Here is a 23,521-nt window from a genome sequence, read left to right as displayed (position 1 = left end):
CATAGAGAGCCTGGGGTCAGATCGTTTTCTGGTGTAGGGGTACTGGTTGGTTTATGGTGCTCTGTGCTAAATATATATTACCGCTGTCAACCGAATGTGAAAAGCCTCACATCATCAGGATCATCACAGATTGGGCCTTAGAGGTGTGAAGGTGTGTGCATTCAGAGGGACAAGGGGTGTCATGAAGAGCCACGTGCATTATGGGAAATGGTTGGATCCAGTGTTTTTGGGGCTTGATCAGACTCGGGACTGTCTGTCAGGATGTTTCAGCCTCTACTGCTTTTAATCTCCTGAATCTCAACCGACTAGAGTCCATGATCCCAACCCAACTTTATGAGCGCAACACTAAATTGCTGTAGCAATCCCAACATTGTAAAAATCCTAAATTGCAAGTAAAAATCCTGCATTGTAAATGGTACTTGAGTTGAAACATGTACGGTGAGTATGATGAGCAACATATGGAGTGTTTAAAGTACTCAATGCAGAAACATTGACCCCCGTGAGTATTATACTATTGGTATTATTGACTGTTTTTTAATGTGCAAGTAGAATTTGACTATTTAATGAGGTGGAGCTAATTGTTATATTTCATATGCTGTTGAATGAGTAATGTATGTATTTAAGTATTCAGATTAATTAAATAGTATTATCAGAATAAACCTAAAGTACCAAAAGTAGAAGTACCATTTATGAAGAATAGCCCGTTTCAGAATAATGTGGGATTATAATTATTGATGCATTAGTGTGTTGATCACTCATTGTTGCAGTATGTTAAAGGTTTATACTGCTTTGAATTTCCCCTTATCTTATCCTGCCTCAACCTATTACACTGGAATGAATGTGAATCTGTCTGTCTGTCTATCAATATATCTATATGTTTTTAGAGACATAGTTTATAGATGATTGGAGGCCTTTCGTTCAGTCTAAATGAAGCTGTATGCCTCTGTCCGGGTGAAAACAGTCATGAAACAGCGGCAGGAATGCAGCTTCCAGACCGGAGAGCAGCAGCTGCTCCTCCGTCAGACGTGACGTCGCTGGTCCCCCGCTGGAAAAACTTCACTCGGCGCAAAGTTTTCTGAGAGAAAGAAAACCAGCGAGCCCAAAAAAAAATACTCTCTCTGACCAGGAGCCTCGGAATGTGCGGACATTTGCACTTCAGCACCGCATCCCGCCGTCGAAATGTTCATCCAGTTGTTTCGTTTCATCGACTGCGTGACTGTTGTGGCGAGTATTTGTGCAGCGGTGTTGCTGGCGAAGAGCTGCGTGTGTGTCAGCGACGAGGACGATGAGGTCCTGGAGAGAAAACAGCTCACGGAGTTCTACAGTAAGTGGAATCGTCTTGGCTGCAGCTGCTGCTCGGTGGTCTTTTATTTGAGATGTTAATTAACGACCTTCTGCAAAATAAGCCCACGGTACACGTTCTTGTCCTGTGCATTTATCACGGTAGATAATTCTATAACTAGCCTCGTCCCCAAGTTGGCCTCTGAAGCAGAGTTTGAGCCCCACTGCTGCAGCTTGGCTCACATTACAACAGTGTTTTTTTATTATATGTAAAAAAAAAAAATAGCCTACCGGACTTCTCAGGAGCTAAATGTGCAAGTTCATTTTGATTTTGAGTTCATTTTTGTCCCAAAGATGAAACAACTATTGACAGTAAACAATATAGAACCTCCCAAAGTCAAATCTGAAGAGGGAAACATGCAGATGGTTAACATGTAAACCTGTTTGCAATAGTGCTGAGATGATTGGTTGACTTGATGATCAGTGTCAGTCTTGAAACGAGTCTCGTGGCATGTTGAATTCGAGTCAAGGCAGACAGAATACTAATCTGCATCATCGTTACAGTGCAATCTTAAATCGAGTACTCAAATTCTGTCTTACTGTTGTCATGACACTTTATTTTTCTCCAGATCAGTTTCAAGTTGTGTGTCTTTAATAGTATGATGTTATAGTCCATTCATGTATAAACACAGGACGGAGAACACTCTTCTTATTCTTCTTCAGTATGTAATAGTGACATGAGGGGAGAGATAATTCCTCCAGCTGCTTTCATGACTACCATGTGTATATATTCAGTGTATATCCTCGTGTTTTGTTAGAGTATCCAGTTACACAGACACCTTTATTCATGTTGGAAGAAAACATGAAAGGTTCCCTCAGGCCTTCATTTAGCTTGAATTTTGCTCTGTTTTGGCGGAGAAACGTCTTTAATAAAAGTGAAATGTTAAAGCTGAAGGTACAAGTATTCTCACTTTACTCTCTGACTTTCTGTAAGATCTTTCTGCATCCTACTGTGTGGTTATGCCATCATGAAGCATACTACTCTATTCTTTTCTGCTCTCACTAAATCCATCCTCCTCTCTCGTGTGTTACACATTCACATCAATTCCTCACTTCCTCCCCCCCATGTCTCTCGCCCCTCTCCTCTTCGCACCTCCTCCTCTCCTGTCCTCCTCGTCTCTCGTCCATCTCTCTTCAGAAAAGGGCCTGTTCATCCTGGAGAGCGAGCCGCTGAAGCGCTGCATCACGGTGGGCCGCTCTAACATGGTGCTGGAGGACTGCGAGCGGCCCACGCGCCGCATGCTGTGGAAGTGGGTCTCCCGGCATCGCCTCTTCAACTTGGGCACCAGCACGTGCCTGGGCCTCAACATCTCTGACACGACGCAGCCTCTCGGCACGTTCGAGTGCGACACGGCCCTCCCCGTGCTGTGGTGGCGCTGCAGTGGAAACATACTGCACGGGGCGTCCCAGTGGAAGGTGGCCGTGGCCGGACGATTGGTGGTGGTGAAGAAAAACTCCGGCCATAAGTGGAAAAGGTACGGCACACCCAGAGAGGGGCCGTGCTCATATCCATATGAAGGTAAACGGCAGAAACATCCTGCATGTCTTCTGACTTCTGATCAAACATTCAACACACAAGACGTCTTAGTGACTCTCTGACATGTCTGCATAGGGTATCTGTCACGTAAAATCATACTCGGCTTGTTCTATTTGCAGATATACACACTTTGTTTGGAAATGCAAAAGGCATGCCCTGCGCTTTGCCCTTTAAATACAACAACAAATGGTACTCTGAGTGCACGACTGAGGGGCGCGAGGACCACCTTCAGTGGTGTGCTACCACCACTCGTTACGATGAGTTCGAGAGATGGGGCTTCTGTCCGGTACAAGGTAAAGAAGAGTGCAACAGAGTAAGAAATGAAACTGAGTAGATGTACTACATGGCCGGAAGTATGTGGACACCTCTTGTTTCGACCCCATCCAACACCTTTGGGATGAACGGGAACACTAGACATCATCGCCCAACGTCAGTGCACAACTACAGTCCTCCAGAGAGGCGACTCCTACAGCAACATCTTAATGGTTGTGAAGGGAAATGTTCAAGGATCACATGAAGGCGTAACGATTGGGTGTCCACTTACTTTTTGCCATACGGTGCAGAAATAAAACATTTATTTTTGTCACTGAAATTTGTTTAATTCAAACTCATAGCAAACCATACTTTTGATATTTTAATAGCACAGCATTTACTGTGATCACCAGGTCACAAAATAAAAACACATCGACTCATTAGGGTCTATATCTGCTCAAATTCCAACCAGACAATAATGCATATCTTTATAATTTTATCTGACTCAAACAATAAATACAAACCCAATATAGTGTAAAAAGGTCAGTGACATTTAGTTGCCTTCTCTATTTTATCATTGGCAGTCCATTCTTGCTCTTTGCTAACATAAACACATGATGCCTAAACTCCTACCCACACCTGGAAACTATGTACACACTGTCTCATTTCACCTCTCTCCTCCTCAGCTTCCTGCTGCCTTTTTAGTTTGTGGCTTTATTCGTAGATTCCAGTTGTGACCGTTTCTGGGAGTCGAACCAGGAGCTGCGTGCGTGTTACCAGTTCAACCTGTACACCATCCTGACCTGGAGTCAGGCTCTGTCAACCTGCCAGGCTCAAGGGGCAAATCTGCTCAGCATCACCAGCCTGGCAGAGCACAGGTATATCAGAGGTAGGCATCTGGTAAACAACACATGCAGGGACCAAAAAGCTGTTGAATGAAACATCCACCAAGTACTGCATTACATCCACAAACACTACACTAGAGCTACACGACACACAGATTGTATCGCCCTCTGTCTGCTGTCCTGATCACTTTAAAATCCCTCAGTGACGTGTGAGACCGGCCGATAGTTAACCCATCATTCATTTGTATGGAAATCAGATAACATTTGTTGACAATTCGTACAACATCATCTTGTGGTAGATCGACTTGCAAGTGTCGGAGCGATGGTGTGGATCGGGCTGAACCACCTGAAGGATGGACGGGGGTGGCAGTGGTCTGATGGAGCACCTCTATCACTGGTCAATTTCACCACAGGTACTGATTATTTGTTGAGTCCGTGAGAGGGCAATGTCCGTCTCATGTTATTAGTTTTAATTATTTTTTACATGAATAGTGAATTGACTGCGTATTACTTAACATTTGTTTTTGTCAAGAGACAATCATTTAGAGCTTATGCAAGTGTGTGCACTCCAGAGAGAGCATACAAAAAAGTTGCTTTTTGTCGGAAAGGGTTGGCACTTCAATACTTTTCTCCATACAGCATCTGAGTTTGATAACATGACAGGAAGTAAAGATGAGGAAGAAAACACACGGTTTTCAAAATAAAACTCCCATCACTGTGTTCCCATCAGCTCTGCCTGCCAGCCCGCTGCAGGACAACAGCCAGTGTGGAGTGTATCAGGGTCACTGGCAGAGTATGTCCTGTGAATCAGCTGTGCCTTACATCTGTAAGAAGACACCGAATGACACCCGGAGAGCAGAGCCGCTAGGTGAGAGCATACGCTAACACATTGCAATAAAAGCTGACGTGCAGACTGCTTCCCTGTATCTTCAGAGGTGTTCCTATACTAACAGCGATGACTGATGAGACAAAGTGCAAAGTGTACAAGAAGCTTTTTTTAGCTCTTGTAGCTTTTGGCCTCAACAGCTGCACTGCACCTGGGGAGTTCACTTCTGACCTCTCTCTCTATTGTGCTGTTGGTGGCCAGACCAAAACAATGTCTGCTGTGAATTTGTTTTCTTTTGTTGGTCTGTCCTGTTGTGATTACTCCTCCTCTCCCGATTCTTCTTCCTCCTACAGAGAACTGGCAGTATGTCCACACAGAGTGTGCTGACGGCTGGTGGCCTCATAATGGTGTCTGCTTTCGGCTGCTGTCAGAGACGGAGGCAGGAAGCTGGGAGGAGTCTTCCCGGGCCTGTGGCTCTCAGGGGGCAAACCTCACCAGCATCCACTCCCTGTCTGAGGTGGAGATGCTGCTCAAGCTCCTGACTAACTGTAAGAAGCGTCATGCAAAAGAGATATATGAAGTTCTGACAAGAGGATGCTAAATACTGTTTTGCGTGCCCTCATGTTTCGTAGTGTCTGGGGAGAGTATGGAGGTGTGGATCGGTCTCTGGAAACCGGCATCGTCACCGACGGTTAAGTGGTCCGATGGCTCACCTGTAACTCTCACCCTCTGGCACCAGTATCACCCTCCTCACAACCTGACGGATGCAACACTCTGCGTCAAATTTGACAGGAAGGTGGGAGGTGATTCTTTCATGTAAAAATTCTCCTTTTTTTTGCGTCCAGCAATTTAAAAACACAAAGGTATTGAATTCACTATAATGACGACAAGCAAAAGCAACGTATAATAGTATAATAGTTGCAGATTAATACATTCATCTTCTGATATTGTCAGCTCTAATTCCCTTTTTAAATGTTTGTATACATTTATTGGGTACTGTCTTGTGCGAGTCAAGGTGTTGTCCTCTTTCACAGGAAGGTAACTGGCTTTTAGCGTCATGTGATGAGCGACTGCCGGCTGTGTGTAGAAGAGAAAGCCAGAAACCCGTTCATCAGCCTGGAGCCTTGGATGAAGATTGTCCTGAGGTACGAACATGAGCACACTTGTTGATACATCCAGGCACAACAAGGAAACCCTGTTTTTTAAAATAGTGGCTCAACCTTTTCCCTAAACACGCAGTATAATCAGGTCAACAACAAATCTGATTCGTTGACTTGGTAAATCGAAATCTTAACAGTTTTACCACATTCTGCTAAATAACATCGAAAGTTCTCTACTTTCGACCGAAACTGAAGTGACTTATTTTTAACTTTGTCAGGCAGATTGTGGGCTGTGCAGAATTACAATAGCCCCACACAGATCAGGACACGCACCAGGCGGAGCCGCACGCCCGCTGCAGTTCAACTGCTGAGCGAGTTGCCCCTTCACAAGCACAATGAGCTGATTCACTCCACTGCTGACGTATTGTCTGGCATTCATGTTGCTCCTTGACTCTGTTTACAAGAATATCAGACTCCTGAGTCATCGGGCTACTTCATGCCCTGGAACACAAGGCCAAAAATGGCCCTGAAGGCCCAATATCATGGACATGCTCGAGCAGTCTCTGATGATTCGGGCTTCAGCAACAAAAGCATAATATTCCACCTGAGTCTCTTCATTGTCTGTGTTGTAAATGTTTACCACCGTGTCTTTTTGTTGTTACAAATGCTTCCAGACACTTTGGTTTTAAAGAAAGCGTTGAGTTTTGTCTTCATGTAAATGTTTGTGTAGGCCTCTGGACCCCAAGTATAGGGAGGATGGAGGGGGGGAGGGGGGGGGGGGTAGATGGGATATAGGACTGAAGGGGGGGCAAATTGATACCACTTGTCAAAACACCCCCACCACACAACTAACACACAGTCGTGCATATAATTGCACACATATACACAAACGCGTAGAATAACCTTCGCTCCAGCTTAGGAATGTGCAGCTTCAAAAGATTCAGTAGAAGTGCCAATAACAATACCTGAGTTTTGGTGGTGATGCCAAAAGGAAACTTTTCAGACCTTGAGAAATATTTAAATCAGGCTATGTTACTTAAAGCATGTTAGCATGATCATGTTAACTTTCAGCTCAACGTAGCGCTGTACCTAACTGCAGCCTGACAGAGGTGCTAGTGTGGCTGTATAAGTCTCGTTACTGCAAACATGTTTTAGATTTAACAGAAGAATCCAAAGTGCTCTAATATATTAAATGTACGCAGCCATACAAGAACTTTGCCTGAATAAAAACTGCCATTTATTCGAAAACAGGAAGTCTCAGATCAAAAAGATCTTCAATCTGACGAAACATCCAACGGTAAATTTTCAGTACTTGACGATTTTAGGTGTCGGGTGTTACGGACACATTTTGATCAGGACCAAAAAAAGTGTTACCAAGTTTGTATTTTCCCTTAAATGCTCATCTCTCTTTCCTCATTCTCATCATATGTGCGTTTTGATTATATTTCAGGTCCTCCGTAAAGGTACTATGTTTGATGATGTCGTTGTCTTGTGCAATATATAAAAAAGCTGCAGCTTGAAAAAGAACACGATGACATGGTGTGTGACAAGTTGATTTTGTTCTGTTGATGCTGCAGGGCTGGAAGCGACATGGCCACTCCTGCTACACTGTGACAAGCCATGAACAGAGCTATGAAGATGCACAGATGGGATATTACTGCACTGCTCCTCTCCTTACTGTGGAAAACAGGTGCTGTCGTCAGCTCATGGTTGGCTGTGTTTTATTTGTGGCACCACTGGAGCCTCTCTCCTCATCCTCTGGTCTTCCTCACGCTGGCAGGTTTGAGCAGGCGTTCGTCAACAGTTTGCTGAGTGAGAGAGGGACCAACAGCAGCAGGTATTACTGGATTGGCCTCATGGACCTGGAGAAGGGGGGAGAGTACAGCTGGCTTCTTCACAACAGCTCCTCGCTGCCTCTTACCTTCACAAACTGGAACAAACACCAGCCAGGTGAATTGGAAAATGTTTCTTTACGAATTATAAATAAGTTTACTGTGTTTTGGTTTGATGGCGATATCCTCGTTTTCAACGGCTTCACGTCTTCCTTTCCTTAGTCAGTGCTGGTGGCTGTGTTGCCATGTCAGGCGGCTCTGCGTTGGGTCACTGGGAAGTGAAAGACTGCAAGTCGCACAAGGCCTTGTCAGTGTGCAAGCAGAGCATCAGCAGCTACCACGATGTCCAGTTGCCAGAGCGCCACATTGATGCGTCCGCCCCCTGTCCTCCAGGGTGGGAATCACACTCTGGGATGCTCTCCTGTTTTAAGGTGGGACAATCCTCCTCTTTTCTCTGTCCTGACTCGTGTTCCTGATTCACCTTCTCTCCTTACCTCCTCTGTTTTGTACAACCAGCAGTCCAAAAATATATTCAATTTACTATCATTTAAAGACTTAACAGAAAATGTACACGTTAACGAAGCTAGCTTTTTTGGCCATTTTTTTTGTTGATTGACGATCAACCACCCAGTTAATCAATATATCATTTCAGCTATATGGACAGGGCACTAAGCTATTTGTTAAGTACTAACTTATCAAATAACTTCCTCAAAAATGACCTTTTGAATTGAGAAAAGATTTTAAAGGAAATTAAAATGATGAGGTTCACCCAAGATGCATTTATTGAATGCAGGCTAATCATTTTTCTGTTCCTTGTTTGCCCCGTGTATACACATTGATTGATTTAAAACTAACGAAGTGTTGCTCTTCTAGGTGTTCCACAATGAGAAAGTCCTGATGAAGCGTTCCTGGGTGGAAGCAGACTTCTTCTGCCAGGCCCTCGGCGCTCAGCTGGCCAGTTTCTACCACTATGAGGAGCAGGTGTTTGTTAAGCAGCTCCTCAGTACCATGTTTGAAGGGTTGGTACAGCCCTCTGGGCCTCGTCAGTGCAGGAATGTTATGGGAAATGATAATGCGTCAGGTTCATTTTATGTGCATAGAGCAGTGGGTAAAGGATTTATTGACTGGATTTTGTCGATGAAATGTGGTTTGGGATCGTTTTGGACGCCTCATTGTGTGATAAAAACACAATGAGTCATGAAACCAAGAAAGAATTTTAGAATATCAATGTGCTGCAATAATTTGTGTGAGGTTTGGGTTGTCTGATGATAAATTTGTCAAGCATAAATCTTGCAACTCAATGGGCAGTGCTCTTTAATGACAATATTGGATTTACAGGATTTTTTTATAATAATAATATTATTTAACTGTATGTGTGCAGTACTTTTCTAAACCAATGTTAAAAGGTGCTTTACACACAACAAACAATAAAACAACAGAACAGAATCAACAAGGCAAAAATCAGTGACCCAGACTTAAGATAGAAATCTAGAATAAATAAAACATAATGATATGTCAAGAAGAAAATTATTTTTAAAAGAAGATGATGACAGCAATACAAAAATCTTGATGATAAACACTGGACAAGCTTGCTGATATTATATATATTATATATATGGAATAAAAAAAAAATTTGTTCGGCAATTGCACCAAGATATGACTTGATCCCTGCATGCAGATTTTCTGGTTTTCAGAATTGAATTGAAGAAAATGTATGGAAATCCAATCTTTCACATCTGCCAGAGGTGTACCCAGAAAGGACAGATCAGAAGGATCATCATGGCAACACCATGTATGTGTTTGATGTGACCGTTGGGAAGCACACAAGAAAAATAAGAAGTCCTAATGTCCTAGAATTAAACCCTGGGCACTCCACATTTTCTTCTGGTTATTCCAACTGTGCAAATATTCCCTAGAATTTCCAGCACAATTTTAAGACAATCGACACTATATTACAATATAAAATGACTGATAAAGTAAAGTGATAACAGATTTAGTTTACTTTTCCCACCTAGACTGAGTGTCATGACATCATCCAGATCACAATGACAAAATTAAATATTGCTTAAACAAACAAGCTCACATCAATGGCCTATTCTGTGGTCCAAGTCTAAAACTAAATACAAGGATACAATATATTATAAACAGCTTTACTCCCATAGATTTCTTCCACAATGTGCTGGTGAAGTACACGAGAGATCATTGTCAAATCTCAAATGTTAAAATGTATAAAAAACACTTGCTGAGATGGACTTGTGTTGCATTGTCTTTTTTTTGTTTGTTCTGCTGCTCTTTTTCAGAACAGAGGGCCGCTGGTTCTGGGTGGGTTTAAATAAGAGAGACCCTGAACATCCCGGAGCCTGGGAGTGGTCTGATGGTTCTCCTGTAAGTACATGGAGAGGCTCACAAAGTCTCCAAAGGCTATTTTGTAACACAAAGAAACATTCAGCAGGTGCAACTGTTATGGTTTTGTCTCGTGTGTTGGTGCAGGTGGTGACGTCGTTCATAGAGGATAAGAACGAGGAGGATGACAGGAGGGACTGTGCTGTGTACAGCGACCTGACCAACGCTCTCATGCCGCAGCCCTGTGACACCAAATACGAGTGGATCTGCAAGCTGTCCAGAGGTAATCGCCCTCACCACCCCACCAATATCCACACAGACCTCCTGCTCATACACACACACCTACCAGACTTTGATTTATGTTGCAGGTGACCAACTGAAAAAAGCCTACTGGTACGCCGAGCGTAAGTATTTTCATTTACTTCGTTGCTTCTGGCAAACACAAGCTTTGTAGACATTGATAGACATGATTTATATTGTTGTCCGCCTGGCTCCCCCACAGAGAGCGAGCCCTGGGTTTTTCACCGCGGTGCTGAGTACCTGCTGGCGAAGCAGCCCTTTGACTGGGACGCCGTCTCTCTGGCCTGTCAGATGATGGGAGCCTACCTGCTGTCCATTCACTCCAGAGAGGAGCTGCACTTTGTCAAGGATCGTTTGCAGAGGGTTTGTTGTTGCCACTGCTCATCAACCTATATTCACAAAATGTCAATGTCCCCAGACGGAGATATATTCGTAACATAGCATCTATTTCATAATCACCATCATAAAGTGGTATCATACAGCACTGGTATTCATTTCTCCATCCGCATTTCATTCCGAACATGAGAGTGAATTATGAAGAACAATACAATCAGAATGATATGATTGCGATAACCAAATCTCATTGAGATTGCAATATCTCTTTCATATCCTCATGTCTTTGTAAGCACCATGGTAAAATGGAATTTATTCATTTAAATAACAAAAATAATAGAGCTTATTCAAAAGGAAATATAACAATTTTAGCTCATTTTAAAATAGAGAAATATCTACTCAATTGCACAAAGTAATATCTGCAACCAATTTGCTCCAAATTAACAGTATTATCTCTGTGCAAGTACAGCATTTTTCTTCTTATTGTATTCTTTCCACCTCTTCCCCTATCACTCCAACATTTACTTATTCCCTTTGCAAATACTTCCGCCATCTAATAGAGCGGTCTCGTGTGACGTCACAGTTTTAGCTGTCGGCCATGTTGGAGTACACACAAAGCCACTGGCATGCACGGCTGAGTCGCATAACCTATCGGTGGTGAACTTTTGTGCTGTCTTTGGTTGTGGCAGCAGAGCTGATAGAGACAATAAACTATTCTTTTGTTTGCCAGCGGTCATTACACATCAAGGAAATGACACGAAGGAGCTATCCAAGCGACGTCGCGAGAAATGGCTGTCACGCATCTCTCGAGATATAAAGGAATGGAATTTGGCGTACACTAGAGTATGTGCGGATCACTTTATAAGTGGTCAGTGATTTTATTTACTAATTCGTTTGTGAACAGTATTTAAGTTAGGAGTTAGTTGAAAGTTAATTCCTACACACACGCACACAATGACGTGCATGTACAATGTAAACAAACACACGTGTCTGTTTGCGCTGAGTAAACATTGAATATTGCTAAATATTTGACCAGATCTGTATATATTTACCCTCCCAATGACGAGATGAGAATTCTCGACGACCGTTGCTTTGACGTCTCGGACCCATCCACTGACAAACTGATTATAAGCGTCGAGCCCTTTGTAGCACTCCAGCTCGTCTTTTGTGTAAGGACTGGGGGTGTTCACGAGATACGTGTAGATGTTGGCGTAGTTTACCGATGGAAGATAAGTAGGATCGGCACTGAAACGATCTGCACTCATCGTATAGGGATCCAAATTACCAATAACCTTCAATTTGGCCAGGTAGCGAACCTTTGATGCACTATCCAGTGATTCAAAGTATTGTATTTTCGCCGCACTTCCTTGTTTACTCGCCGCCATGTAGGATCTGTATGTACTCCAACATGGCGGACAGACCTCGTAACTAAGGAGATCGTGACGTCGGCGAGACCACTCTATTGCTAAGACCAAAATGATGCCAGGGGCTTTTCTCAGTGAGCAGGAGCACAATGTCACACAGTAGTACACAGCCAAAGCAATGTACCGGTACTTAATCACAGGGGCTCTTCTCCATTGAATGGCCCAATAGGCCTCTCTCCCAACAGTTCACACACACAAAGTGAAGAAACAAACAAGTGCATGAAGAAGTGTGAACACAATTGACACACTCATACAAACGCAAGTGTTTACAGACGCACATCGGCAAGTTATAACGTACCTCATATGCGGATGCTTTCATGCTCGAGTGCCGCCACACACACGGAGTAAGAAAAAGGCTGGTTGGTTTTTTTTGACAGAGGCCTTTTGGGCGGCACGATAGAAAGTCTCTTGTGGTGTTGAGGCTTGTGAGGGGATAAAGGGAACAAAACAAGGCGATGAAAGAAACGAAGCACGGGCCAAGAGGGCCGGCTGAATGGACGCTCATGTCAGAGAGGCTCTGAAAAAAGAAATTCTGGCCCAGCGAGGACTGGATTGCAAAGGAGGAGGGTAAAAGTGAAGTAAGCTCTTTTTCACATCTGTTCTTGTCACTGTGTCTCCTCAGCTCTCCACGGGCCCAACAGACTGGTGGATTGGCCTGTCCATTGAGCCTGGAGAGGAGGCCAGGTGTGTGTGTTTTGGAGTTTGTTAAACATTTCCCGTTGCTGCCACTGATTCTATTAGAGCAGTCGACACTTTGTTCAACAACTCGAGTAAAGAAATGTTGGTCGTAGTTGCAACCCAGGGGCCCAAATCACAAAAGCAGTTTGCGGTCACTGCTTGCGGACCGATTGCCAACAGTGGCAGCCACTCCCACATTGAAGATAAATCTGCAACAGGGCTTTGTAATGCTCATGCGCAGTTCAGCTCGTTCAGTTCGTGTTTTGATCAGTGAAAAATGGCAAAATGAGCAAGACGAAATAACAAATACTATGGAAGGTAAAATGGGCAAAGGGGGTGTTACCTCATGAAAAAGGAGTACAACAAAACAGGACCCCGAGCTCAAGATTTTTTTTAAACAAAACAAAACATGATAAAGCCTTGGTTGAGTTTCTAGCCAAACAAAGCACAATAGAGGCTTGAGTTGAGTTTATTAAAACCAAGACATCAGTGAGATCCGTTCATTAAACGTATTTGTGTGTTTGTTTGCAGGTGGAGCGACAAGACGGAGGTAGAATTTCAGAACTGGGCAGAGAGGACTGCCAGTGGTGGCCCAAGGAGCAACGGCTTGTGTGTCACCATGACCTCTTCAACAGGTAAACACGTGCACATTCAGAAAAACACTCTCTGACGCACGTCTGCTCGCACTGTGCTAGAATGTGTGGGACGTTTCCCCGGTACGTTGCAGGGAAGTGGTCGGCGAGTAAGTGCAGCGATCTCCGCGGCTATGTATGCAAGAGAAGGACTGTGTCTGTGGTGGAGACTCCCAGGGAGCCGCACTACATCGGAGGATGTCCGGCGAAATGGCTGTACTTTGGACACAAGGTTCGGACACACACACACACACACACACACACACACAAATTCAAGCAGCAGGGTGGAGCAGCGACAACCATCATAGATTCGTGTGAATTAAAGTCAGTTGAGGCAAAGACACTTCAAAAATACTTACCTCGGTTCACAAAATTCACGGTTGGGTTCGGTACGATACAGTGGAGCCACGGTTCGGTACGTTTCGGTACAGTAGAAAACTATAAATGCCAGAGAAATGTACTTGATTTTAAAATATATTTATTCATTACAACTAACATCATAAAGTTATTCTTTGACTTTGAACAATGATGGAACTATACCTGAGTGACCCATCTTCTGGGGTGTCTTCTTAGCAACATAAGCATAAAAAACAAAACCTGCTCCTTAATGTTCTGTAGTATTGTTACTTACATCTTGCAAAAGAGATTTTTAATCTCAATGGGACTACCTGGTTAAATAAAGGTTTTAAAAAAAAAAAAAAGAAGATTTTTTCACCATTGTTTACATATACTGTTTACAGCCACATGATATATTTATTTAGCGTGTATAAATGCTGCATATGAGGGGTTATAGTAAAGTGTTATTTTTAATGATTATCCGCTTATATTGTTGTTATGTGCAAACTGCAAAAAAAAGTGTCTCGTTATATCCTCTCCTCTTCCACAACTCAGTTCACTTCCCCAAATTGCCAGCTGCCTCTGGGGTAAAAGCAGGATGTTTGTGTTTACTTTCACTGTTCCTTGAGAGAGTTATGTTGACAACTTCAGAATCCCCCCCCCCCCCCCCATTTTGAGGAAAATCATTTCCCTTGGATGAAAATAGTGACATGATAGTAACCAGACATTCTTTACTGTTTGGCACCAGATGAGACCCAGTGACCTGGAATAGATGCAGTCATTGTTCTGCATATTAAACAGAACGGAAAGCCTTCTGGCAATGTCTGTCCTTTTGTCTCCTCGAGCTCAAAATATAGAACAAAGAGTGATATTTTTTTTGAGGTTGTAGATTGCCACCAACTTAAATTTGCACCGGGCGCCAAGCGTGTCAGAGAACTACGGTGGCCTATAGATCACTATAAATGCACACTGTTCCTTTAAACCAACAGGCCACAAAGGCAACCCTTCCTAACTCCTTTTAAATATATCTGCACACGTGCCTTTCAAGGTTAACGTTATTGGATTTGGACAGTGAAAGAAGTTAATGCTTTGAGTAATGTTCCATCATTTCCCATCAAATTTAAGAAACAGAGCTCTTGTCAATGCAAAAAGCTGCCAAACATGAAATCGCATCCCTCGCCGTCTATGAAACAAGACTACGTGCTTGGATTTTATTTATTTTTTTACATTGACTTCTGACTTCTTCATACAAGCGTCCTGGTGGTGATGGGGGAATTACGATTTGCATTTCTCAATGTGATATTCATGTTAAGTGTGGGATGTGTGTGTGTGTACGTGTTTGCAGTGTCTCCTGCTTCACCTCCCTGACAGCCCAAAGGAGGGAAAGAGTTGGAAAGATGCCCAGGCCATCTGCTCCTCCTTCGCTGGCTCGCTGGTTGCCGTAGAGGACGAGATTGAACAAGGTAGAGGCAAAGTCCGATGAATGGTTGATTTCATATGCAACCACCATCAGACAATGTATTTGGTAGGCATGTCAGAAAGGCCACACAGTGTGCTATTTATATATATAATTACATTCATTAATTATATATTTTTCTAAATTTTCCTATTCGCACGCCATCATTCCTGCAGCCTACATCACTATGTTGCTCCAGGGAAGCGCTGTAGGTGTGTGGATTGGTCTGCGGGATGAGGACACCATGAGATGGACCAATGGGAAATCCGTCAGCTACACCAACTGGTCTCCAATTGGACCAAAGAGCTATCTCACTGTAAGCTCCTGTGAATACTTTAGGTTGACCTACACTGCTACAATTTGTGCAACCAATTATTGGTGGAAGTTTCTGAAAATGAAAAGGTTTGAGTGTATTAAGATGTGCTTTATGAACCCCAGGAGGATGAGTGGCTCAGTGGATTTGCAGATGAGCCGTTGTGTACTGTTCTCTCCAACAACCACAACTTCCACCTGACAGGAAAGTGGTACGATGAGAAGTGCAGCGAGACTGGGTATGGCTTTGTTTGTCAAAAACGTCAAGGTAAGATTCCCTCAGTTTCTTTATCTTTGATTTAATTCTGTCACTGCCTGTCTTTTATTGCACGTCTGTCTTTGTCTTTTGCTGTTAGCTCACATTCTCTACTTCTCCCACAACCTATTCTCTCTGCAAGTCAAAGAAACCTTCACCATCAGTGCTGACAGGTGCTTTCTTTCCTGACAGCCACATACTGTGTTACTGGCCCACAGATGACAGAATGATTAACAGAACTGAAAATACTATGCTACAGAAATAGGATTAAACACATTAACAAAATTGAAAACACAATGATATATGAAGGCACATTAAAGAGTAACTTAAAGGAGCCCTGTAGGGAATTCAGGTCAAATCTATGATTGCCTCCACACCACTCTCAACATGACTGTTATCAGCTGTTACCGCCATATGAGCAGACTGCAGAGCGGCGGCGATTCGCTAGCCAGCAGACCGGCCATGTAAACGAAGTACAGAGAAGCTCGGATAACGACACACTCAGACGGAAAGCAACTCCATTACACCGCTCTATCTTTACGTAGGAAGTAGACGTTTGTCAATTGATGCTCTTAATGTCATATAGAACTGTTGAGTGTGGTGTAGCAGGTGCAAAAACAGCACAATCAACCACAGTGAAATGATGTCATATATGGATGTCATTTTGAATCTTTGTCATTTTAATTTCAACACATTTCATGGTTGGTTCTACATCATGTGAATTCTGATGTTACGTACTGTGTTTAAAGGAAAACAACATGGTATATTGCATCCTGGTGTGTTTCCCATGTGGCCATGTGATTCTATTGTATGGATGTAGATCCATATGCAGTTAACCATATTGGCTATCACAGGCGGCTGCTTTACTTTCGGTCAGAGTCGTGTTTGCAATGATTCTCGCAAATATTATGTTTATTTGGTGGGCTGAAGTCAGGAGGCTTGAGCAGCTTGTCCTGATATCCTTGTTATTCCGTATCCCGTAAGATTATCATGACCCATAGAGTCACAATGACCACATTTATGGGGAATATGCCAGGTTGAAATGTATTTACTGTATCTTTAATGAAACTCTAAACACATAATGACACCAGGGATGGTGGCAAGTCACATTTCTATAGGCACACCAGGCCCTCCTTCATGTAACCTTCCATTGTTTTTCTGATCATTGATAGTTTTTGTTGTTAACCTTAAATTAATAGATAGACATTTTCAGAAATGCGCTTATTCGCTTTCTTGCGAAAAGTGAAATAAGAAGATTGATACTCACTTTCATATCTGTCACTAACAATTAGGCTAGGGCCAGGAAATAGGGCGTTAGCATAAAGACTGGAAAGAGTTAGCCTGACAGCACCCCTAAAACAAACACATTTTATCTTCTTGTTTAATCTGTCTTGAAACCAAAGTATAAAAATGACAAGTTACGTGCTGAACTATTTATTGGGAGTCCGGTAGTCTCCGCTCGTTGCTTGGTAACCTCGCGATAATGACGGGGCTCAAGGAAATTGTCAAACTACTCCTTTAATTGATGTATGAGTGACAGCTAATCAGTCATCCGTTGATTGCACGTGTGCCAAACATGAACACTTTGAAGTGATCATTCTACCCTTCTTCCAACACTCCTCTCTTTTGTTCTTTTTTTCTTGTTACAGATATATCCAAACCCCCCACCCACTCCTATCACCACCCTCTCCCTGACAATATTGAGTACAGGAGCCGCAGCTACAAGGTTGTGTCTGGCAACATGAGCTGGTACGGGGCGATGCATATGTGCATCGAGAATGATTCTGACCTCGTGAGCATTACAGATGCATACCACCAGGCTTTCCTTACTGTCCTTGTCAATAGATTGGCAGTCCCCCACTGGATTGGACTGTATAGTCAAGACGTATGTATCCTCTCATGCTATATGTACTGCATACCTCTGCACAGTATGTCTACTGTATTTGTGTCGGAGAGTAGTGTGTGTGTGTTTGTCTGCTTTTCTACAGTTTGCCGTTTTGGGAAATACGCTTAGTCACTTTTTTAGCAGCAATTAAATGAGAAGATTGATGGTATGGCATTCTCGTGTCTCTACGGTAAATATAAGGCTACAGCCAGCAGCCGGTTAGCTAGCTTAGCATAAAGAGAGGAAATGGGCGGGAAACAACTAGCCTGGCCAATTTATTAACATGTTATTCCTTGGTTGTTTTTTTATCCTTACAAAAAACAAAAATGTAAAAAAACACATCAGCTTTCTAGCTAAGTCACACGGTCATGGTGACGACAGGACTCCTGTTTTCAAAACTAGTTGTCTCCTGCTGACAGTCTTTATGCTAAGCTAAGCTAACTATTTACTGGCTGAACATGAGAGAGGTATAGAGTGCTGCAAGAATGAGTCCTAAAACTTAACATTTTTGCACTTCCGGTTCCCTCAACGGAGTCAAAGTCAATGTTTTGTTCTACATTATAAATGCGTCAATAAATATTCTTCTTGTGAATTTTGGCGCTTTTATGCATCTCAAAAAGGGTGGTTGCTAACAAGTGGCTAAATGTGACTATATCACGCCACATTCATGCTTCAAAAATCATAAAAGTGGTGTTCATTGGTAAATATCATAAACTTGTGTTTGCCACAGAGTTTATTTTCTGGAATAATCCGACGGAAAAATCCCATTGATTTGTTTTGTAGAGGGAACCAGTGCGATGTAAACCTCCGACGTTCCAAACTTCCCTGCAGCATTGTATTCTCATCTAGCTCTCGCCAGGAAAGCAAATAAGAGTATTTCCTAACTCTAATCCTTTTAATATTTCTTAATAAGCATGAATTGCAGAGAATACACATCTGCATGCATGCGATGAATTTTAGAAATACTTTCAATGTGCTTTTTAAAAAATATATATATATATATTTTCACCAAAAGCATAGTTTGTGCATGTCCACGTGTCATCAGCATCCTAAAACTGGCAGTCAGTTTCCTATCCCACACCATCATGTAGACAGCTAACCACTCAAGTAATGCTGGCAAATCATAACTTTTGATTGAGTATCTAGGTCTTTGACCTACTTTGCTGTGTGCTGTACCATGATGCACCACCTGACCAGACTTAATTGCCTGCTCTAAAATGGAAAAATCTAAAGCTTCTCCTTTTTGTTTTTTTTAAATAGACACACACAGAAAGCCTACAGTAAAAGCAAAATAGCTTGGAACAAAATTTAAATATGTTGCCCGCAGTTGTGAAAGGAAAGGAAAAACAACAACAAACGGTCCTCAAATTCTTTAAATGATTTAGTTTTAAAGAGATGTCCGCCGATGGCTAGTTACAGTTGTCGCACATGCCTCTAGGGTTTTTCTCCTGACCTTTTTTGCCCACGTAGAGGTAGTCCATCCACAGGCATGAGCTTTCCCAGCAGACAGTCAGAGCCTTAACATTTGGATTCAAGTATCACTGAGCCCCCGTGGAATGTCTTAGTCATGGAGAGAAATGAACACAGGAAGTGAGGGAGCCGATTCTCTTTCTACTTCTGTTTTATTTTTTTCATCTTGCCTGATCTTGTTTCTGTTTATTTCTATCTCATGAACCAATGATGTTGTTCTTTTAACTTTTATTGCACTCATTATTGACCATCCCTGTCAATATCAACAAATAATATTGTTGTCATAGTTTCGTATTATGACCGCCTCGAATCATGTTGTTCTTCAAGATTATTTCAATTTGAGTTTTACATTTTGTGATGCTTCTAGATTAGAAGAACAAACCCAGGATACTGTATTTCAGTAAGCACAGTCATGAACTAAAAACTGCAACTATACAAATAAAAAAACTGATTTTAGCATAAGTGCAAAATGTGTAATACAAAAAAAGAACAACACAGTCAGAGGTCCGTGTGAATCAGGTGTTGAGTGTTCCTGGCAGAGCGCCACTGCAAGTGCAACTTCTTCCCTGACACTCTGGTGACTTCCTTACAGAGTGGCATCAATTATCAGTGGTCAGATGGCAGTGACACGGTGTACACACACTGGGACGCGGCCGATGACGACTTTGTGACGGGAGAGTGCGTGTACATGGACGAGAGCGGAGGCTGGCGGAGAGCTGACTGTGAAACTCTGCTACCAGGAGCCCTGTGTCATGTTCCCCCACCAAGTCAGTGCTACTTCACTGAATAATAGCAGTGCTCACTCAACACCAGTGCACCTCTTCAGCTGCTGAGTTTCTGTCACTCATAATATGTGAAAGTGTCTTCTGCCTCTCTCTCTCTCTCTCTCTCTCTCTCTCAGGCAATAAACCATTCATCTCATACGAGGTGGCGTGTCCCTCCACATGGGTGAAATTCAGGCATGGCTGTTACGACTTTGAGCCTGTGGTGCAGAAACTTACATTTGAAGAGTCGAGAGAGCACTGCAGGCAGAAAGGTAGAGATTAATAAGATGCGATTGTGGTTGTTTATTGCAAAGTAATTTATGCATTGTTTTTTGAAAATTGAAATATGTTAAGTCACCGTAATCTGCAGGATGGAATACATACTCCCCCTACAGGTCAGCTAGAGGAGCTGCTCTGAGAAGCCCTAGCTACTTAGAAAACTGTGGTTGAGTTCTTAATTAGAAATGCCACTTCGAGGAAATAGATACAAACAGTAAAAGTATGCTTAGGGCTACATACTTTACGCCAAAGGTGTTTTCAATTTCCAGTGTGTTATAATACTTGATACCTGCCCACTGTAATTGTTTTTAAAGGAATAGTTGGACATGTATTCGTTGTCTTGCAGAGAATTGACATGCTTTAAAATGGACAGTAGTTGTGAGTTTGTTGTGCTGCTGTCTCTTCCTAGTCAACACCTCAGATGTCCTGACCATTGAGAGTGAGACAGAGAATCGTTTTGTTCTGGAGCAACTGTGGTCGTCGGGGTTCCTTCACCACGCCGTCTGGTTGGGGATGTACTTCAACACTGACAGTAAGAATCTATCCCTCTCTGGTACCCATCACATGATCGCGATGCCCTGCGATCCCATTTCATTAACTTGTGGACTTTTCTTTTAGCTGATTCTCTGGCCTGGGTGGATGGTTCACCTATGGACTACATCAACTGGCCCAACAAAGCCCCAGACCCCAAGCAGCTGACTGCAGATGCCTGTGTGACTACCAGGGTGATTGACGGTCTGTGGCACCTGTCGAAGTGCACCGAGCGGCTCGGCTTCGTCTGCAAAACCACCTCAGGTAAGTTGAATTGGGGGCCTTCTGAGCGAATATTGGGTCCCCTGTATTGAACTCAAACAACATATTGGAATATTTGTTGCTGTAGGTCCCCAAAATGATATGGTGATACTTACATGTTCACAACTCGTTTCTGCTGCCACAAAGTGAACAATGAATCTGGTAATGCAGGTTTAAAAATCACAATTGCGACAGTCACACTTTCAGAGTTGCACACAGATACAAGGAAAGCTGGAAATGAACATAATGTGCTGAAAATAAGGTTCTCATAAAGATTGATAATGGTGGCTGCAATATTTTTGAACAACCTACATGTCATAGTGACGAGCTTTTGAAAATGAATGTTTGTGTCGTTTTTTGTCTTTACTCACCCCATGTGACCCAAGATGACACGTGATGAGTTGTATTGAACTCCGCTGTATGTGTTCTTTTTGCAGATGCAATTGCTGAGGTGGAAGTGGAACCTCTAAATGGTAAAGTGCACTTTCATCTGAATGATTTACACTTTGGATGGGTGGCATGAGCATTTTGATACAATGTGATGCATGTTAATAATATACAGTGGTGGAATGAACAATATTTAAGAGTAATACACGTTTTTTTGTGCAAAGAAAAACTCTTGAATCTGTTATTTCAACTTGTGAAAAATGGGAGCGAAAACAAAAGTGTCGCGTTATATTTTTTACAGTAAATACATCTTTGTACTTTGTACTACTACAAATATTTTTACTCGACTAAACTGGTTTTTACTCCACTACATTTGAACTTGAGTGCAGGACTTTTGCTTGTAGCGGAGTATTTTCAAAGTGGGGAATTACTACATTCACTTAGGATTTGAATACCTCTTAAACCACTGCACATGTATCTGTATTAATGTTTGTATAATTCAAAGAGACCACACATTACAACAAAAATACGGCCACATAAAAGCTACCGTGTTGTGCATTTCAGGTTTACATCACGGCGTCATCCCTGCTGCGGTGCTGGTGGCCGTGCTGATCTTTGCCCTGGTGGTAGGAGTGATGTGGTTTGTGTACAAGAGGAACGCTTCACGTTTTCGTGGACTTCATACGCTCAGCGGCGCTTATTACAGACAAACCAGCTCACAGGCTACGGAGTCGGATGGAAATGTGCTGATCACACACATGGGGGCTCACTCGGGAGAATAGCACTCAAGTGAGTCCTTTACGGGCTCCATCGTTCTCCCGTTATCTGTCTGCCTCGCGCCATTTCACCATCGGGTATGAACGCCACGTGACACTGTAAAGCTGTGACTCCTCAGGACAGTGGTGAGATGATGACGGCAGACATTTCCCCTTTTTGTAATTTGAGAATGTGCATCGAAGGATCCCAGTTGCTCTCAACAGTTTCAAAACATCTAAATGAGACAAGCGATTGTGAAGATATTTGTTGTGTTGACACTGAAGAGCCCACATTGGAATATTCTTGACTAACAAAGTTCACATAACTGAGATTGTTGAAGAAGGGATGCTTGGTACTAAACACTTGATGCCTGTTGTTCTCCCGCAGTGTGAGTATTTAATCAATTATAGTTGGAAAACGGTAGGAAAAAGTATTTGGATAATAAAGAAATATTTTATTCAACTAGGAGATTCAAACAGGTGAAAGAAAGTCTTGATCCACCTCAGGGGTCAAAAGTAACTTTCATTGTCATCAGGAAGAGGCAGATTGGTGACAAAATAGAAATTACAGTAACATTTGTGACGTCATTTTGTACATTTCATTCCGAATTTCAGGAGCGTGGGGCAGCATTGTTATCAGTATTACTTTTGTGTTTTTATTAAAAGAAATTAAGTACACATGCTGTATATTGACAAAAGAGTTGTTTGTTCTAAATTAACAGAAAATGTGTAAGGCATAACCGATGATCAAATTCATTCCCTTGTTCACTTTTATCCGCTGATGCAAAGCAAATTACCAGATGTATTTTTGCACAATTTCCTTTGTGTTTTAATAAATTGCGGTCAGGCCGAACAATTCCAGTTTCATCACTTGTTGTGGGAAAAACACTCAAAGAAAAAGGAACTCCTCTGAACGTTTCCCCTTTTCAGATCATCAATTACTTCACTTTTTTTTTGTCAGCAGGATGTCTCCACAGCATGGCCATGAAGTGCCATTTCCTCCTAGAACCAGATCAAATAATTCATACAGTAATATCTTACCATGCATTATCTATTTCCACGTAAGCTCTGTAAGGTTTGTTTGCAGAATTGGTCCCTTCTTAATAATTGAGTCCACTCCTTTTCGATAAATGTGTTGCGTTTAGCTTGTAGCATTTCACCATCACTACATATTGGCACATCAAATGTCAGAGAAGGCTTTGCTTTATTTATACAAAAGCCTAATCGGTGACAATAAAGAGATATTCATGTGAACGAGAACAACCAGAGTGACTGCAAACAAGACTGCTCTGTTCAGTTTTTAAGTAGGCCAGTAGGTAGTGCATGTGAGCTGTAGGGCAGATAGTAGGCCTACTGATAAAGCGATGATGCAATGCAGTTAAGGAT

At 42.5% G+C, this 23,521-nt stretch overlaps 1 protein-coding gene across 1 annotated transcript; it reads left to right on the top strand.

The window, feature by feature from the left end:
- The first annotated feature begins 1,089 nt into the window (after window positions 1-1,089).
- pla2r1 (phospholipase A2 receptor 1) lies at window positions 1,090-22,991 on the top strand. The gene is made up of 30 exons (XM_079284546.1): window positions 1,090-1,324; window positions 2,480-2,860; window positions 2,998-3,171; window positions 3,855-4,019; window positions 4,275-4,388; window positions 4,706-4,843; window positions 5,155-5,349; window positions 5,434-5,597; window positions 5,836-5,946; window positions 7,479-7,591; window positions 7,682-7,851; window positions 7,956-8,164; window positions 8,607-8,752; window positions 10,034-10,118; window positions 10,224-10,359; window positions 10,445-10,480; window positions 10,579-10,739; window positions 12,756-12,817; window positions 13,343-13,446; window positions 13,539-13,675; window positions 15,125-15,242; window positions 15,412-15,551; window positions 15,674-15,815; window positions 17,453-17,688; window positions 19,751-19,925; window positions 20,060-20,194; window positions 20,611-20,733; window positions 20,820-20,996; window positions 21,431-21,466; window positions 21,945-22,991. Exons 1-30 carry the CDS (start codon window positions 1,180-1,182, stop codon window positions 22,160-22,162), a joined length of 4,446 nt encoding a protein of 1,481 aa, XP_079140672.1. The 5' UTR covers window positions 1,090-1,179; the 3' UTR covers window positions 22,163-22,991.
- The last annotated feature ends 530 nt before the right edge of the window (window positions 22,992-23,521 follow it).

The sequence above is a fragment of the Melanostigma gelatinosum genome, assembly GCF_949748355.1.
Source record: "Melanostigma gelatinosum genome assembly, chromosome: 2".
Lineage (NCBI taxonomy): Eukaryota > Metazoa > Chordata > Actinopteri > Perciformes > Zoarcidae > Melanostigma > Melanostigma gelatinosum.
This window is presented reverse-complemented; position numbering and strand designations above follow the sequence as displayed.